The sequence below is a fragment of the Moschus berezovskii genome, chromosome 12 (genome assembly GCF_049115385.1).
Source record: "Moschus berezovskii isolate FMDL1 chromosome 12, NW_MosBer_1.0, whole genome shotgun sequence".
In the NCBI taxonomy this organism is placed as follows: domain Eukaryota; kingdom Metazoa; phylum Chordata; class Mammalia; order Artiodactyla; family Moschidae; genus Moschus; species Moschus berezovskii.
Window position 1 is genome coordinate 54288824 of NC_142471.1, and position 19666 is coordinate 54308489.

General features: G+C 39.2%; 1 protein-coding gene across 3 annotated transcripts in view; it reads left to right on the top strand.

Moving 5' to 3' along the window:
• Positions 1-19666, top strand: part of A1CF (APOBEC1 complementation factor) — a 52517-nt gene that overhangs the window by 16559 nt on the left and 16292 nt on the right. For all 3 annotated transcript variants that reach the window (XM_088842504.1, XM_055425946.2, XM_088842505.1), the window contains 4 exons: positions 436-570; positions 2461-2591; positions 7663-7901; positions 15339-15503. In XM_088842504.1, the coding sequence (XP_088698630.1) occupies positions 436-570; positions 2461-2591; positions 7663-7901; positions 15339-15503 (670 nt within the window). The remainder of the gene's footprint in view (positions 1-435; positions 571-2460; positions 2592-7662; positions 7902-15338; positions 15504-19666) is intronic.

The following is a 19666-nucleotide window of genomic DNA, read 5'->3' on the forward strand; positions in this document are numbered from 1 at the left end:
ACTCAGGATCTGAGAATTCAAGACATTTGTCCAAAGTCCCACAGCTAGTGTGTTCCAGAGCCAAATAGTCCAGGTCCAGAACCCTCATAGACTTCAACATTAAATCAGAACCCCAGATTCAAACTGTGGTCAGAGTCTTTGATGATCAGGCATTGGTGAGTTTGAATGGCAATCAAAAAATAATAATGACCCCTTATATTTGTCCAGCACTTTATAAGTTTTCACTGTGCTTATCTGGAGCAAGTCCTTGAAGCAAAGAACATGGTGTTAAAATCCACATTGAAGAGACTTAAATTTTTATCTGACCAGTCTACTACTATTACTTGTCAATAAGCATCTTCCTTATTAAGTAATGATTTTGAAAATGCTCAAGGAACTCAAACTAAAGATTGTATTGCTTTTTTCTCCCTCCAATACTCCATATGGAATTCGCAGGAAAATGGACAAAGAAAATATGGTGGTCCCCCGCCTGGATGGGATGCTGCACCCCCAGAAAGGGGCTGTGAAATTTTTATCGGAAAACTCCCCCGAGACCTTTTTGAAGATGAGCTTATCCCACTATGTGAAAAAGTGAGTCTGAAGATGATTGTTTTTTAATCTTTTAAGGGAAAAGACACTATTCTCATCACCTCGCTTTCACTCTCATTTTTCTTGGCCAGTGACAGTTTCTCTTCCAATAGCCATTCTTCAATCATGGACAAAGTTAAAGCCTTCCTAGCTATTAGTGATTTGCCTCTAACTATCAATGCCTTGATTCTCTCTGCTCTATTACTCACAGTTGAAACTACCATTGCTGATGACTTTTTGTTGTTGTTGTTGTTTCCTTTTCCTAACTTATTTATTTTTAATTGGAGGATAATTGCTTTACAATGTTGTGCTGGTTTCTGCCATACGTGCTGATTACTTTTAAATCTGTATTTCAATCCCCCATCTCCACTGGCAAAGCTATTTTACTGCAAACTCAACATATCTGTCAGTCTAGAATAACACTACAACAGCCTGTCTAAAATAAGATATTGCTTCAACTTGAGATGTTACTATGGTTTTATAAAGTGTAAGACTGTCAGATTAAAAAAAAAATGTGTATGTTTGTCATGGCTCAACCATGTACCTGTATATGTTGATCCAGAATGAAAAAATTTCTTTCTAAAAATTTGAATGTGATGAACAAGATTAATAACATGGTTTTTCAAAGTTATTACATAATTGAGGAATAAATTCCCTCAGTTTTTACTCTAAATTATATTTTGCTACTGAACCCAAAGTTAAAGCGAAAATGCAAAATTGACATTCTTGATAATTTACCAAGTAGGTGTTTAAAATAATCACATTGCTAAAAAATTGAGTGAAAATAAGAGTTTAGCTATTTCTTTTCCTAATGCCCAAATCAGCTATGTGTGTGTTTGTATGTGTGTAATTTAGCCTGTTTCAGAGCTACTTTTAATTTTATACAAACATCAGTTGGCACATGCACAAATTATGAGGACTTAATCCTGTAAGAATCTTATATACTGAACATGAAAATAAGTGCCAAAGCCACCTGAAATGCAGAGATGAAACATGCTTGAACTTTTTTTAAATGAGCCCAGGAGAAACAGGTGTCCATCACCGAATACCTGGGGTGGCTTGGGGTGGGGCTGAGCTGAGGGGAAGCCACCACTGCAATAATAGCATTTGCTGAATAATGCCTCTTCTCACACGTGTCCCTCACATCTATGTCGGCCGTCCTTCTTACCGCAGCCAGCAATAATGAACTACTGTATCTGGATTATGAAGAATATTTGGGGAAGCAGGAGAGAGTAGTATAGAGGCAAAGCAGGGGCTGCACTGAGGGACAGAGGGAGTGCCCTGTGGCCATGGAGGTCTGACCCCAGATCAGTTGTATTAACACTAGCATTTGCCTTCTGCCTACAGATGGAGAAAACAGGGCTTCCCAGACCATCCTCTGAAATATACCTGCTCTGTTCACTTTGTTTCATGGTGGGGGGAAAGATAGCAAATAAGTCAGTTTTGTAATGTTCCAAATGACTGTTCCTAGTTTTGGTTTTTAAACGCTAAGGGTAGAGTACAACCAAGTAAAGATAAAACTATGGAGACTTCAGAGGTCAATGTAGAGAGTAAGGACAAATCCATCGAAAAATTGTACTTCTGATGACAAATGTGTTTTCTGGTCCCTAAAATGGTATATAACTCCCCAGATAATTGTGTGATGAAAGGTCACTTACTCTGTAAAAAATATATATATTCTGGCAACTCAGGCTGAAATGCCACTTGTACACGTTTTCTTTATTATCTTGACTTTGCCAATGAGTCAGAAGACAAATTTGAACCCAGCATGAAAATATGTGAACCATTCATACGGGATGCAAATACCAAACGTGGTAGAGGCAGACTTCACAAAACATTGTGTGTATGTGTATGTGTGTTTAAATATGAATTCTCTCTTTTCATTACTTGCAGATTGGTAAAATTTATGAAATGAGAATGATGATGGATTTTAATGGCAACAATAGAGGCTATGCATTTGTAACATTCTCAAATAAACAGGAAGCCAAGAATGCAATCAAGCAACTTAATAATTATGAAATCAGGTAAGATCTATCTCTTCTAGATTAAAAGTGAATCAATGTACCTTTATCTATTCTTCTATCAAGTTTATCTATATTTTAATATATGCAAAAGATAGCCAAAATAAGGGAAAAAATAGGTTAGTTCTTTTCCTTGGAAATCAATTTAATGAAACATTTATTTAGCCAACACTATATAAGATGCCAGACTAAGTCCTGTAAACTATTCAAAGAAACAAAATTCATTCATTTATCCATTTCATAAATATGTGCTGGCCACTGTTCAAACCATTAGAAGTATCAAGGAACACTTTCCTCCAGTCATAGTAAGCAATTGGATGTATTCAAAAGAATTTGAAAAAAATAAAACCAGGAAATGGGATAAAGCTGTGTGAAGAGGTTGCTGTTCTAATTTGATGTATTTAAGAAAATACTCTTCTGGGAAGCAAAATTTGATCTGAGACGTGAATGAAAAGAATCCACCATGATAGTCAGACCTAGAGGAAGATCATTGCAGAGAAAGAAAGAACAACAAGTGAAAAAAGTCTCAAAATGACAGTAAGTGTGATGTTTTAGAGAACAGAAAAAAAAGCCAGTGTTTAGAACAGAGTAAGGAGAGGAGGGCTGAGGGCAATACAGTTAGTTGGAGAGTCATATTTCATCTTTAACAATCTGTATTTTAGTAGAATAAAAGGGGAAATCACAGAAGAGTTTAACTAGAGTCATACTTTTAAAAAATATTCCATCAGCTATTAAGTGCCCAGGGTAAGGACTAAAAGAGGGAAAATCAGTTCCAAGGCTGCCACTATGTCTAGAACTAGGCAGGAAATGGTGGTGGTTAGACAAAGGGGTTGGCTAGTGGTGTAGGTGGTAAAAAGTCAGATGTGGGAGATATTTTGGAGGTTGAATAGACAAGACTGGCTAAGTATTGGATTTAGAAGAAAATTGGATTTTGGGCCAAGTCTCTGTGGATGTGATAGTGTCATTGAGATGGAACAGGCTGGGAGAATAGAGGAAAACATGAAGCGCTATGTTTGGGACAGGTGACACCTGAGATGCACATTACATGTCCCAGGGGAGACACTGAGGCGATGACTGTGTGACACTGGAGTCTGGAGAATGGCGCCATTAGAGTATAAACTTGGGGGTCAGCCAAGTAAAGGTAATATTTGAAGCCATGAAATTAGCAGGAGGTTCCAGGACACAACTGACCCTATACAATCAATAAATTGGCAATAGGACTAAACTTCATGAAAATGTTTGAGTTCCAAAACGTAAACTAGAGGGAACTGCCATAAATCCTTTCTTAAGGAAGCCCAGGGTCACCCAGAGCAAAGATTAGTGTACTAAGGGAAAAAGGAATAGCTTGGGGTCAGACAGGTTTCAGTCGAGTGTCAAAAAGTGACTTGACCTCTCTGAGCCTCAATTTCCTCGTCTACAAAGTGGGAATAATAATAATACTTATTTCACAGATTTATTATGGGGATGTTATCAAGATTTTTAAATGTTTAGCCCAGTATTCAGAACATAGCAATAGCTCAATAAATGATAGAAGTCACATATTAGCAACGTTAATTCTGAGATGGTATTTTTCACAGGAAGGAATGAAGACATTCCTTCCTGTAACAGAGTCACACCTTAAAAGTGATGGAATCTGAAATTTGATGAGTACAAAGACAGTAGATTTCCTACCATTGTTTTTCTCTCACTTCTTATAGGCCCAAAATAAGTTCCACATGATCCCTGTAATTCTGTAAGTCAGTCAACTACTGGATCATTTTTCTTAAACCCCTTAGCCACAATGAGATCGACTGGACTTGGCAACTGCTAGTAGTCTAGCCATTCAGTCTCAAGATTGGATTCTAGAACAGAGTCAGAAAAAAACATAAAGGAGGCTCCCCCAACATATGGCTCCATGGATCCAAAAGAATTCTGCTATGTGCAGAATTGTGGGGGATGAGAATCAGATCTGAGGTCTAGTCCAGGCTCCTTGGAACAAATCCTTTGACCTCTTTCAGTATCATTGTTATACTATCATGTGATCACACAGAGTGATTCTGGGCATCCATCATATGAAATAATGCATACCAAACTGTTTCAGAAAGGGCTATAAAAAGCTATATCCTAGTATAGCTTTTAATATTAGTTATATGTTATATAACTCTAGGATTCTCCATTCCTTGATCTCATGGTATCTGGATATCTTGACAGTAAGGATTATTGCCAAAAGTGCTTTTAAATTGAGATGGATGTAGAATTGGCTGTATAGGGAATCAATAGTGTTTTCTGGATCTTCTTAGCATACTGTTACACACTGGAGCCTGTCAATACTTTTTGAAAATAGATAGGGTATGAACAATAAACACAATCCACTGAAAAATAACACTCTCCTCTGTGAATTTTAGTGTCTTCATCTTTAAAATAAAAATAAAAGTATCTGTACCTCATGGGGGGCATAATGAAAAAAAAAAGAGATAATGCATGCAAAACTCAGTGTCTGATATGTCAGATGCTCTATAAATGTCTGCTGATGGTTATGGCGATGACAGGAGGAGGGTGAGAAGGAAGAGGAGAAATACGACAAAGTATTTGGAAAGAGAAAAGTGGTGGCCAAAATTCCAAAGTTCAGGTTGGATGCCAGAAGCAAGGTGAAGGCACAGAGTGACTTTAAATTTTAATGAGTAGGATAAAGGGAATGTGAAATAGCACAACAGACGCCAGATCCTCTTTGCCTGGGTCCTGCCAGAGAGAGAACCTTTCTTGCAGAGAGGAGAATAAACTTTGCTTTGTTTTTAGCCACTATCTCTCAGGAGATAGATAAAGTTCTTATCTGGAAAAGACAAAGTTGTCATGCTATCCTCCTCCTCATCAAATATCCACTGAGTATCTTCTAAATGCCTGGCTTCTGGCGACATTAAAGTCATGCCCTCAGCTTTTGAGAGATAGTTTTTTCGTCTCCAAGCAATTCTTGGAAAAGTGAAAGTGTTAGTCGCTCAGTCATGCTGGACTCTTTGTGACCCCATGGACTGAAGTCCACCAGGCTCCTCTGTTCATGGGATTTTCCAGGCAAGAATACTGGAGTGGTTTGCCTGACAAATCACAGTTCTGAAACAGGATATGGAGACTCCAGGCTCCCCCTACTGGTAACTGATAAGACCGGTCCCTGAATGATCAATAATATATTTTCTAAATAAATAATATCTTGAAGCAAAAGGTTTAAGATGTTTAAAAAAAAAAAACAAAAGTTCATTTTATCAACCCTTTCACCCCTCCAGTAAAACCACATTCCTAGGACAATGTTCACCAAATAGAGACGGACCTGTCACAGGTCTGATATGCAGTTATTGATTCTTCAGCAAAGCATAGACCCTGGACAAACATCTGCCACACAACTGAGAGCCACTAGAAGGAAGAATTAAGAGCAATCTCCCCCTTAAGCACTTTTTATTCCTAGTGAATGAGTGGTTTCTGTTAATGGAAATTTACCCATTTTTGATAACTGTGTTATTACAAAAGTCACATAGCCTAATACACAACACACAAAAACAGCCAAAAAAAAAAAAAAAGAAGTAATACAAGTTCAAACCATTCCTTCATTGCTCTATTGCCCAAAGATAATAACTATGCTGAATTATTATAGTCTTTCTAGACTTTCCATACAGTTTTAATCAAAGTGGCTTTCTCATATACTCATTTTATAGTCTTTAACCCAACAGCACAGACTGAACTGGTGTTTTCAGCTATCAAATACTCTCCCATGTTACTGTGTTTATTGACTACAGAGCATTCTATGTTACGAATGCTCACCTTTTATTTACCAGTGCATCTCAGCCAGGAGCAGTATCGTCTACCCTAAGGGACATGAGATGGTGAAGAGGCTTTCCAGGACGACCTAATGGGTGGCTACTGGCATTTAGTGGGTGAGAACTAGGGAGGACGAACACACCACAGTACACAATGAGGAAACATCCAGCCCTAAAATCAACGTCATCTCAGCTGAGATACATTAAACCAGTCCTCTATGATGGAATATTTTGCCCATTTCCATATTGGGAGAGATTTTAAATAGTGGCAGTGAATAAGTTTACACAAAATTCTAGTGCTCATCTCTAAGGACACTCCCCACCGAGGGCCATTATATGGTCAAAGGTTTCCCACATGAAGACTTTTTTTATGCATTTTGCCAAATGCTCCTGGAAAAGTTGAACCGATCTCATCTTGGCAAACGTACCCATCAACTTGCTAATAAGCAACATGTACAGTGTGAGAAACGGAGATTGAATTGAGCCTAGAGGCCAATTTTATATCTTAAAACCTACAAAACTGTAAGCAAGTCATTTCATTTCTTGGAGTCTCAAGTTCTTCAACTGCAAAATGGAAATAATACCTATTTTGCCCATCTCACATCCTCCTTGTGTCAGTCAAATAAGATAATATGTGAAAATCAGTTCTGTATATGGCCTATCTTGAACAGTGATGTCAGAATAGCTTCTATTTGGTTGGAAAAGAAAGGGAGCACCAGGGGTTACAACCTCAGATACCTTCAGGGAAGCCAGGCAAGTTACCCGTGTAGGTTGGGCCAGGTGCAAAGGCCTCAGGATTGGTGATATATTAATATTTGGGAGGGTTGAGGATTGGCAATAGCTAGCGAATTTACAGTAAGTCTAAAGACAGCAGATACTACTCAACTTCAATTTTTTTTCTTTTTTAAGATAGCAATGGGAAGCTGCTATATAGCACAGGGAACTCAACTCCGGGCTCTGTGATGACCTAGAGGGATGGCATGGAAGGGTATGTGGAAGGCTCAAGAAGGAGGGGATATGTGTATACATATAGCCAATTTGATTTGTTGTACAGCAGAAACTAACACAACATTGTAAAGCAATTGTACTCCAATTAAAAAAATTTTTTTTAAAAAAAGCAGAATTTCCCAAAAGCAGTTACCACTCTCCAAAAGCAATCTAAACCCTAAAGGTAGCCAAACATCACACATCCACAGACCATAAAAGTTCCAAGGTCAGACATGTTCAACTTCTGTCTTAAACCTTAACCACACAAGGATTCTCACCAATCAAAACACCTGCTCTTTTGGCAGAAATGGGCGTCTCTTAGGGGTTTGTGCCAGTGTGGACAACTGCCGATTGTTTGTCGGGGGAATCCCAAAGACCAAAAAGAGAGAAGAAATCTTATCAGAGATGAAAAAGGTCACCGAAGGAGTTGTGGATGTCATCGTCTACCCAAGTGCTGCAGATAAAACCAAGAACCGCGGCTTTGCCTTCGTGGAGTATGAGAATCACCGGGCAGCTGCCATGGCCCGGAGGAAGCTTCTCCCAGGTTAGGACCATCCTCAGAGAGGAGGCATCACTCCCTTCTGCATGCTTCAGGCTGCTGTGCTCCTTAGCAAAGGAAGCAAAACCCTGCAGTCCGTTTCTTTGCTGTTTATCTCTCATTATGCAACATTTTAAACTCTCCGTCTTTCTTTTCTCACAGTTAATTGTTCCCTAGATTTGTCACAGATTAGGTTCTGAAAACTATTCACTCTGTGCATTAAATCCAATACACATGCACAGGAGAAATCTAGAACCTCGAGCTATAGCAACCCTGTACTGAATCTTTAAACTGAAGAATCTCCTTAAATTTATCAATCAACAGTTATCTTTATGTATCATTTTCATTATCAGACTTATTAGAAATAAAGTATATTATCCATCATAATGAATAAATAATAAATATGCAAGTGAAACATTATCCCAATGACAATTAAGTGGCATACTTTTATTATAACTCCCTAGTAGTATCACCAACTCAATGGACATGAGTTTGAGTAAACTCCTGGAGTTGATCATGGACAGGCAGGCCTGGTGTGCAGCAGTCCATGTGGTCGCAAAGAGTTGGACACAACTCAGCAGCTGAACTGAACTGTCTAATAATTTGTAATTTCAGGAATTAGAAATAACAGCTTTCCATAAAAGGACACCTTAGTTAGGGGCTATAAATACAAGGTAGGTCCTGTCTGGGCAACAACCATAAATTCCTAGGTTTAGAAAGAGGTTCCACCAAGACACTGTCTCAGTCAGATCAACTAAGGAAAAATTATTGAAAGTCTTGTGCTTATTTTAAAATATTTGCCAAAACTTACATAAAGAAAGGCATTGAAATGAATTAACATTAAAATGATAAGGATTTCAAGAATAACTGATTGAGCACACTGGAATCAATGTTTCTCTTAAGCACTATGGAAGACCACCTTAATTTGAAACAAAGCAAAACAGCAATACCTAGATGTATGGTGCCCTATACACATTCTTAAAATATACTAACAGGATTAGCCCTCTAAAATTTTTCAAAATTGAAATATGGCTTCTGAGCTTGAGGAATAATTTTTAATACTATGAAGGCAGCTTAAAGTGAAAAATATGAGCTAGCCCCCAAAATTGCTGAATCTATTGAGGTGGATATTTTTATATCTAAAGTAATATTCATAAATTTTGTACATGTAGTCCATGGGGTCGCAAAGAATTGGACACAACTGGGTGACGGAACAATAACAACATTAGTATTAAAAACATTGGAAAGGGAAATTTTACGAAGATTAGGGAAGATCAAATCAATATTTAAAATTTAACAGTAAAAATGTTTTGTCCTGAGAGGTGGATAGGTTCAACATGGAAACTTCCATTAAAAAGTAAACAGTCAAAAAAAAAAAAAAAGAAGTAAACATAAATTCACTTCCCAGTGGTCAAGGTGCCTGACTCATAGAGGCATAGAATCACTAAAACTCCTCACACTTCTTACTTCGCCTCTCAGTGACCAGAACTTAATAGTTTACTGCCCTCTTCAACGCCAACAATTCTGCTATCGAAAGCCCTTCATTTCCTTCGTGTTCTTGGGCCATCATTGTAGGCTAAACACATATATGGCCAACCTTGGATTTTTCTTTTTTTTTTATCAAGGTCTCCTAATTATTCTCTCAGCTCTGCTTTCTCTTCAGTGGACCCCACCTTCAACTGACTCCATCTGGAACTTTACCATCAGAGTAGTGTTCCTAAAATATCCATCATCCTTCTACAGGTTCTTTTACATAGCAGAAATCCAGCCTCTCCTTGTTAAGAGCCTGAATGTTGTCGCTCACTCAGCGAAAAAATTAGTTAAAAATTATTAAAAAAATATTATTTGAACTGTCTCGTTGCTGCATAGGAGATAAACCATAAACCTCTGAGCCTGTCATTCAAGGCCTTTCACTCAGGGTTCCAGTTCTTTTCAAACACATTTTGTACCTTTTGTTTCCCAATAAAAACCCCTTCTTTCTCTCAGGATAAACTCAATGTCCTAGACAACGCCTTGATCATTTTGTATCCTTTATTCCCAGTGCTGTATCTCCTACTAGAATGAGTTACCCTGTCCCCTCTCTCCTGACTCACTGATTCTAAGGCTCAGCTTAGCTATCACTTGGTGAAGAAACCAGCCTTACCCTGTTTCAGCCCACACTAATTATTTTCCTCTTTTATTACCTGTACAGATATACACAATCATTTGGGAGGGGTAGCGGGAGAATGGCAGTGAAAGAGAATCCAAAATAGGAGAAAGGGTTCTCAGAAGTCAACCAGTGTTCCTGGGGAATTAAAACTTCCCATCAGCTTCCTTTCTTCAAAGAAAATAGCACACTTAGTCACAGAAAAAGCCTCTTTTTTTTTTTTTATTGGAGGCTAATTATTTTACAATATTATATTGGTTGGTTTTGCCATACATTGACATGAATTCGCCCCGGGTGTACATGAGTTCTCCCTCCCGAACCCCCCTCCTCCCTTCCTCCTCCCCTTATCCTCCCTCTGGGTCATCCCTGCATACCAGCCCCAAGCATCCTGTAACATGCATCGACCCTGAACTGGCGATTCATTTCACATATGACAACATACACATTTCAATGCCATTCTCCCAAATCATCCCACCCTCACCTTCTCCCACAGAGTCCCAAAGACTGTTCTATACATCTGTGTCTCTTTTGCTGTCTTGGTTAAGGTTACCATCTTTCTAAATTCCATATATATGCGTTAGTATACTGTATTGGTGTTTTTCTTTCTGGCTTACTTCACTCTGTATAATAGGCTCCAGTTTCATCCACCTCATTAGAACTGATTCAAATGTATTCTTTTTGATGGCTGAGTAATACTCCATTGTGTATATGTACCAAAGCTTTCTTATCCATTCGTCTGCAGATGGACATCTAGGTTGCTTCCATGTCCTCGCTATTATAAACAGTGCTGCAATGAACATTGGAGTACATGTGTCTCAATTCTGGTTTCCTCGGTGTGTATGCCCAGGAGTGAGATTGCTGGATCATATGGCAGTTCTATTTCCAGTTTTTTGAGGAATCTCCATGCTGTTCTCCATAGTGGCTGTACTAGTTTGCATTCCCACCAACAGTGTAAAAGGGTTCCCTTCTCTCCACACCCTCTCCAGCATTTATTGCATGTAGATTTTTGGATAGCATCCATTCTGACACCTGTCTTTACCTGAGTTGAGCTGACTAGTCGGGTCAGGGCTGAGCATCGAGGCTGCAAGAATTCTCAAGCACCATGTTAAGCTTCCACCCAAGATCCTGACTCTTCCCTATGATTCTCTGGCCAGGATGCAGCAAGGGAGAGGCAGCCCCACCCTCTCTAGGCGTTCCTCATTTCCTCATTATCTGAGGTGCCCTCCTTGCCTGACCCTTTAATTGGCCTCAGCTGTTGGAGTTTCAGTCAGGTTGGATTTAGATCACAGTGCCTAGAAAATCCCATGGATGGAGGAGCCTGGTGGGCTGCAGTCCGTGGGGTCGCTGTGGATCAGACACGACTGAGCGACTTCACTTTCACTTTTCACTTTCACACATTGGAGAAGGAAATGGCAACCCACTCCAGTGTTCTTGCCTGGAGAATCCCAGGGACGGGGGAGCCTGGTGGGCTTCCGTCTATGGGGTCACACAGAGTCGGACACGACTGAAGTGACGCAGCAGCAGCAGCAGCAGCAGCCTCCGCAGCAGACTAACAAGATGCAACAAATAAGCCAGTCAGAGCAAACTGTTCTATTTCTACAAAAGCCTGAGAGTAAAATCTATTACCCATTTGGACCTCACCAGTGAAACGACAAAACAGGATTTCAGTAATGGGCAATCCTCTGGAGAGCCTGGTTTGAAAGGAAAAGGAGGTCTTTCAGAAACATGATAAGCGAGGACCACAGGAAGCTTTTCCTTCTTAATTGATCCAGACTTGAGACAGAGAGAAAACTGTGGTCTGAAGTGGTGTATTGACTCTCCCTCTCCCCCACCTACCTTCTCAGCAGTAGCAACTCTCTCCTGACACTGCATCTTTGCTCAGGCATATATGGAGCAAAGATGATGCATCCACCACAGAGTTTATCAAAGCATTCATTCTAAGAATGCTCTGAAAAAGAGTTCCAAGAGTACTTTTTCCATTTTAGTCTCCATCAGAATCACTTGCAGGGCTTATTAAAGGACAGTGCTGGAGGCTCCACCACCAGAGCTCCTGATTCAGTAGGTCTGGTGTGGTTTGTTTTGTTGTTTTTTAGTTGCTAAGCCATGTCAGATTCTTTGTGACCCCAGGTTTGGTGTGGGGTCTGATCATTTGCATTTATAACAAGTTGCCAGGATGCAACTGCCCCTGAGACCTCAAGCTTGAGATTTGGTCATCTAAATCAAGGATTGTCCATCGTGGGCTACAAATTTGAATCACTTAAGAAGGCTTTAAGGTTTATTTATTTTATTTATGACTGCACTATGAGGGCCTTCTCCAGTTGTGGTGAGCGGGGTCTACTCTCTAGTTACGATGCCTGGGCTTCTCATTGCGCTAGTTTCTCTGTGGCAGAGCATAGGCTCCAGGAATGCAGGCTTCAGTAGTTGCAGAACACAGGCTCCTGAGTGCTGGGTCAGTCAGCAGTTGTGGCACACAGGGTTAGTTGTTCTGTGGCATGTGGGATCTTCCGGGACCAGGGATCAAACCCGTGTCCCTGATTTGGCTGGTGAATTCTTTACCACTGAGTCACCAGGGAAATCCTTGAGGAGGTTTTTAAACAATGCCAGTATCCAAATCAATCGCTAATCAAGTAGAGATTCTCTGGAAGCAGAGAGTAGCATTGAGGCATTGATATTTTTAAGTTTTCAGGGTAATTCTATTGTGGTGCCAAATTTTGTGATCCACTGCTATATCCATCAACTAATGATATCAGCCATTTACTTGCATGGGAGATACAGGAAAACCTGGGGAATGACTCAGGATAGAAACATTTATTAAGCATCTACAATGTACATTGTTTTCTTCTAAAGGACAGGGGAGATTCTAAAAAAATCATTTGTAATTTGACACTATTTACATTAGAGTCAAAAGAACACATATTCTTTATAAACTATATATCTCCAAAATAGACCAAAAAGTATCAAGAGGAAAGTACATTATTGAATTATCATTTAAAAGTGAAAATTCTCCCTTCCGTGCATCATCTTTGTCTTCACAACAACCTTAATGAGTAGGTATTTTTCTTATCCAATTTTACAGATGAGGAGAGTGAAGCTAGAAGGATCGTTTCCTAGCCAAGATCACCGATCTGATTACAGAACCTGTCTGACTTCAAAGTTCACACTCACAAATCACTTTCCAATACTACTTTCACAGGGATTTTATGGAAATCACTGTTTCCTGCATCCCCTCTCACTTCTATCCACTTTAACCTTTTCCACATCTTCAGGCTTGTGAATGACTTAATGTGGTCTCAGTCTTGGTAGGCAAAAGTCAATGAGCTAGAATAGTGTTCTCAACTTTGGATGAACTAACTGAGATACTTTTCAAAATCCTGACGACTAGGCCACTTAGATCAGAATTTGGAAGAAGGATCCCGGGATCAGAGATGAGGCAATTCCAAGGGGAAAATCAAAAGCCTCGGTTGTAGCATTTTGGGATTTCCTTAGTGTTAACACTCCCACTGTGGCTCATTTCAAGCTACCAAGGTGACATCAGTTGACAAAAAATTCTGAAAATTGAGCAGTCTATCCCTGCAGGTAGAAAGGAGCTCGGTCCAGCAGATCCAGTAGAACCCATTTTTTTAAGCTCTTCTACTGTGGGGTCAAGACTAAGAACCACTGAGCTACAGAAACCAGAGTCACTTGGGAACCTTAGGGATCTTGGGGTAAGATCTTTAGCAAAGTCTATGTAAAACAGAAAAGGAAGGGAATGGTATAAAAAGGGAGGGAGGTATAGAAGGGGAATCGAAGGCAGGGGGAAAGAGAGTGATGGACAAAAATGTCCTCTAGGATGCAAGGAAGGACTGGAATAGTAGCAAACAGCCTCCCCAGGATTGGCTGACTCATTAGGCTATGTCTATCTTTTGTTTGGGTTTTAGAATGTCAATGCCACAGATGCTTTCATTGACCGCTTTTTATAGGATAAAAAGATACATTTGGATTGACAATAATTGCCTTAAACATGTAATAATTAAACAACTAAACTCTTACCAATACTGAGGATTTCTGATTTTATTTTCTCACCCTTTTTATTGCTTCCAGGATATAACTTGTTCCAAAACTAATAAAAAATAAACATATTTCCAATCAAACTTAGAAACCGAGTTGACCCTCACTCTCCTCTTATCACTTCAACATGGATCTTCACTGTATAGGGGTACAAGATTGAGTAATAAAAAGCAAAAGGGAGCAGTGGAGAAGGAAAGTGGATCTAGGCAATGTATCCTCTCAAAAGTTCATTTACTTTTCTGTAAAACTGAGAAAGTCACACCCCACCCCACAGAGTTACTGTGAGAAGTCACTGTGAGACAGAATATGGGAAACATATAGTAGAGAGGAAGACACTCAATTCATTACAGTTATAGAAATACAAAAATATATGTAGGATAACAGCTACCTTTTTAAGATGAGTTCAGTTTCCCCTCATAGACTCTACTATTGCCCTTTATCTTACTTTGGAAACATAATAACTTTTTCTATTTTCTGGCAAAGAACTAGGAGAGAATCCTGTTGATCAGAGCTCTGAGTGTAAGCGACAGAGAATGTACCTGAGCCCTACACACCTTTCACATGCACCAATTTTTTGGACAGTTCTGTGGTGGTACTTGATCACAAAGATTCTAGTGATGTTTCTAATGCTTCATGAAGCCAGACTCTATGTCTGAGCCCTAAATTCATCCTTTTCCTTTCTCCCCTTTTCACCATCTTCAGTGATTACCTTCACCCTGTGAGAACTGTTCTAAGATCCAAACATGACATCGGCTGCCTCCTTTCTGTTCCACTTCAAATCATGTTCTAGTTCCCTTTATGCCCAATCATTATAATAAGCCACTTGACATTCAGAACTCATTTCTGTGTGTGCATGCTCAGTTGCTAAGTTGTGTCCAACTCTTTGTGACCCTCTGGACTGTAACCTGCCAGGCCTTCCTGTCCATGGGATTTTTTCAGGCAAGAATATGGGAGTGGGTTGCCATTTCCTTCTCCAGCGTATCTTCTTGACCCAAGGATTGAACCCACATCTTGTGTCTCCTTCATTGGCAGGCTGGTTTCTTTACCACTAGTGCCACCTGGGAAGCCCGGAACTTGCTTCTAGCTAGCTCTTATTTGAAATGCCTTTTAAGATCAACCATCACCTCTTTTAATATTAGTGTTCTTGCTCAATCAACATCTCAAGGTTCAATTTAAAAGGCCATTTTAGTATGAACAGAGATGATGTCCTAATTTCTATATAATTAATCATATCTGATCTTTCTCACCAGGAAGAATTCAGTTATGGGGACATCCAATTGCAGTAGACTGGGCAGAACCAGAAGTAGAAGTTGATGAAGACACAATGTCCTCAGTGAAAATCCTATATGTGAGAAACCTAATGCTGTCTACCTCAGAAGAGATGATAGAGAAAGAATTCAATAATATTAAACCAGGTAGGACATACCAGACAAGATCACTTTTTCAAAATATATTTAAAACACTTATGTTTGAGCTGACTTCCCGTAACTTTAAATAAGCTAGCTTTCACTTATCATTCTCATAATCACATACAGACTATTAAAACTATATTTCTACCTTTGGATTAGAAAATGTGGACATAAGGTTCTATAATGTTTATCAATATCATAACCTTACATGTTTCTGTGTGATTACTTAACACATATTTCCTTCACTGAACTATAAATTCCATGAGCTCTTTTTCTGTTGTCTCCTCAGCTCCTATTTCTGTGCCTGGGACTTAGCTGATGTTCAATAAATATTTACTGTAGTAATGAATGCATGGCCATAACTAAAGATCTAACGCAGGTTTCTAAACCTCAGTATTTGTGACATTTTTGGCCAATAATTCTTGGCTGTGAGGGTCTGTCCTGTGCATTCCAGAATGTAATGTTTTGTAATTTTCATAACCAAAAACGTCTCTATGATTTTTTGTGCCTGGGAGAGCAAATTGCCCCCAGTTGAGAACCACTGGTCTAATGGAATATGATTATGACTTTAGACACATAAGGAAGGAAGAAACAGTTTGTTCTAGAAAACTAATTTGAGTGAATAGAAAAGAAAAAGCGTGGTGGATTAGAATTTATTACTCTTCATTTTGTCAATATTTTTCATTGTCCATTTTAAGCCGTGAGATTGACTCCCTATCTTTTTCCTCATATAGGAACTGTAACACTGAGACAGGTAAAGCATTTTAAGCAACAATGTCCAAACAAGTATTTCTCAAAGCCAGTTCTGCAGAACACTAATTCTATAAACTATCAATAGATGTTACTCTTAAAAGGGATCCATGGTCAAAAAGTTTGCTAACACCAGATTCAGTAAAATTAAAAATTTGTTTGTCTGTGGGACTTATCATAGTTCTTAACCTTCTCATTTGCTTTGAAAGTCTCCAAAAGAGGAGATGTAGAATGACTCACTTCCCAATTTGAGGGCCATGGAGCCCATTTTTTTGGCAGATCATCTTGTGGGATTAGCATGCCTTAGAGCATGTTAGTCTAAGTTTATCACTATGGTGACATCGTTCCATAAATGAGAATTTCCTAGGTTGTTGATAAGCATGGGCCATGATACCATCACCTTAAAACTGCCTGAGAATATTCACTTCACATAGTGATGTTGCCTGTTTCCAACTCTGACTGCTCTGTGAAGTATAATAGCATAAATTGATGGTTTATTCTAAAGGTATTAGTAAGGATCTCTTTTCTCCTTTTTAAAGATTCACCGGAGACTTGTCTTTTTCCACACTTCAGGAACTCTGCCTTCCTTGCTACTTGAGTATCATGGTGTATTCAACAGCTCTGTGATGTAGGTTACCTTACTACTTCCATTATTTTAAAGAAACCAGGGCGCGGAGCAGATAAGTTGCTTGTCTAGGGTCATACAACCAGAAAGTGTCAGGGTCTGGACTTAAATCCAGGTCTGGTTAAGAGCTTGTTCTTAACAACTCAAGGACCCCCATGACCTACACATATTCCATTCACCCACTCATTCACTCACCTGTCATTGTTTCAGTAGCCAGGAATGGTGGGAAGAACTAACAGGTAGGATGTGTGTGTGTGGAAGGAGTTTAACAGCAATGGCAACCTAACTCCTGGGGTTAGGCTGTTTAAGAGAAGTGACACGTAATTGGAGATCTGGAAGTTGATGCAATTGTGAGCATAGAAACTGATACGTGCGTGTATAAACTGTTCCACCATGACTTAGCACTGACTTTCTTCCTTCCCATAGTGAATAATACTTATTTTGTATAATCAAAATATTACTGTTTGGGATGGGGGGTGCAGAAAGGCTGGAATGAGAAATTACTAAAAGGCTGCTTCCTTTCATAGTCACTGGCTATCAGCTTTCTAGTCTGCATGTTGAAGAGAGACGAGTGTCTATGCCCTTTTAATTATAGTGAAAATAGTAAACGCCAGGTCTGTTTCTCTCTCTCTGAGGCTGGTGGCGCAACTCTTAGGACTCCATAATGATATGTGGCTTCTGCTTCTTGGCACTCTGCAAAAAAAAAAAAAAAATGAATTGCAGAGGGTTGTCGACTAGCAGACATCTGTTGTATTGGGGAAAAAAAGAGCTAACCAGTTTCTTTTCCAGTGGAAATGATAAGTTTATAATTACCTAGAAAAATCTGAGAAACAAAAAAATAACATTTTAAAAATTCTATTGAAAGTTGGATCCCTCAAAGGACCCTGAATATTCTTGCCAATAATTATCAATATATTATTTTAATCCTTATTAAACTGAAAATATTATATTGCTATTCAGAGAAATAACGATAATTAAAACAAAAACTAGAGCCAGAAAATGTATGTTATTCCCCAGTGTAGCCTAAGAGGATCTGCTGAAATTCCAATTATAATCATTTTGTAAAATCAGATTTTCTTAAAACAGTTTACCTTCAGAATCACCTGAAGGGCTTGTTAAAAGATTACTGGCCCCGCCCACCTGAATTTCATATTCAGTAGCATTACTGACTCAGTGGATATGAACCTGAGCAAACTCCAGGAGACAGTGAAGGTCAGGGAAGCCTGGCATGCTGCAGTCCATGGGGTTGCAAAGACTAGGACATGACCGAGCGACCGAACAGCAATAGGTCTGGGATGGGTCCCAAGCGTTTGCATTTCCATTAAGTTCTAAGGAAGCTGATACTGTGGGTCTGAGGACCATACTTTGGGAAACACGACCTTCTGAAAGTCTCCCCTTGGGACTGCAGATGTGTTTGTCTTCAGGTAATTCAACTGCTGCTGACAAGTTGATAATGAACAGAGTCATTGTTTTCCAATTCCCTGTATTAGAGTCTTTTGGGTGACCACTGATATTTTATTGCCTCACCCTCTGCAAAATGATGATTGATCAATAAACAAGAAGAAACATATTAAAATAAGCCATATGATAAACACCATTGTAGAGAAAACCAGCTTTTATGATTTAAAAAACTCTCACTTTCTAATCTGTCTGCTTAATGAGGTTACATTTTCACATACCATGATTTCTAAAAGCATGTGTTGCTGCTGCTGCTGCTATTAAGTCGCTTCAGTCGTGTCCAACTCTGTGCAACCCCATAGACAGCAGCCCACCAGGCTCCGCCATCCCTGGGATTCTCCAGGCAAGAACACTGAAGTGGGTTGCCATTGCCTTCTCCAAAAGCACGTGTGGCTAAACATTATTGTTCCAAAAATGCAAGCTGATTTCAATATCTGCAAGTAGAATTTGAGTATGCCAAAATCTATTATCATCTAAAATGCCACCTAACTAATGTGAATGATAACAGAATATGAATTGACTAAAATAATTGCTCATTCCAGGAATATTCATTGAATAGCCCCTGTGCACAAAATACTATGCGGGAACTAGATAAGGACAATACCAAGATGCCTCTGGGAGCTAACAGACTAGTGGAGCCTGGCTGGAGGATGGCACTGCAGAGTGAATGGGGCAAAGACCGGGAAGGGAGAGGTCCTCACTGGCCCATCTTTTACCTGTTAATGCCCAAGAAAAGCGTGAGATTAAGTCACAATAATTACTCCAACCTGATACTGAAGGAATAAAGAGACCACATTTGCAATGCAGTTAATTACATGTCTGCATGGTTCATGGTCTCAAATACCTTTATTTTCTCAACTTAGCCATATAACTTTGTTCTGTACAACCACTGTCATAAGAAGTAAAGAATCAAATACTGAGGGGGAAAAAAAACATCACAGTGTTTTAAAATTATCTTTACATTAGCACCCTATCATTATTCCAAAGGAAGACAGTTCATAACCATTGAAACATGTAGCAGAGTAGAAACTCAGATTGTCTTCATGACCTTGAATCTAAGAGGGTAGATAACGGAACTTTGACAGTGAGAGGGAAAAAGGAGAAGACATATCCTTTTCTGATCCTCCCTGGCATAGGGTTCCATCCTTTGTTGTCCTTGGAAACTAAGGATGGAAGAAAACCTGAGTGCTCAAAATATACCCAAGTGACTGACTGAAAAAGGATAATTTGCATGGTAAACTAACAAATTAATATTAAACAAGTTTCTATCTTTAGGCAAAAGTTCTATTTTTAAAACTGAGTAAACAAGGACATTTTAATAATAAAATGCAAAATC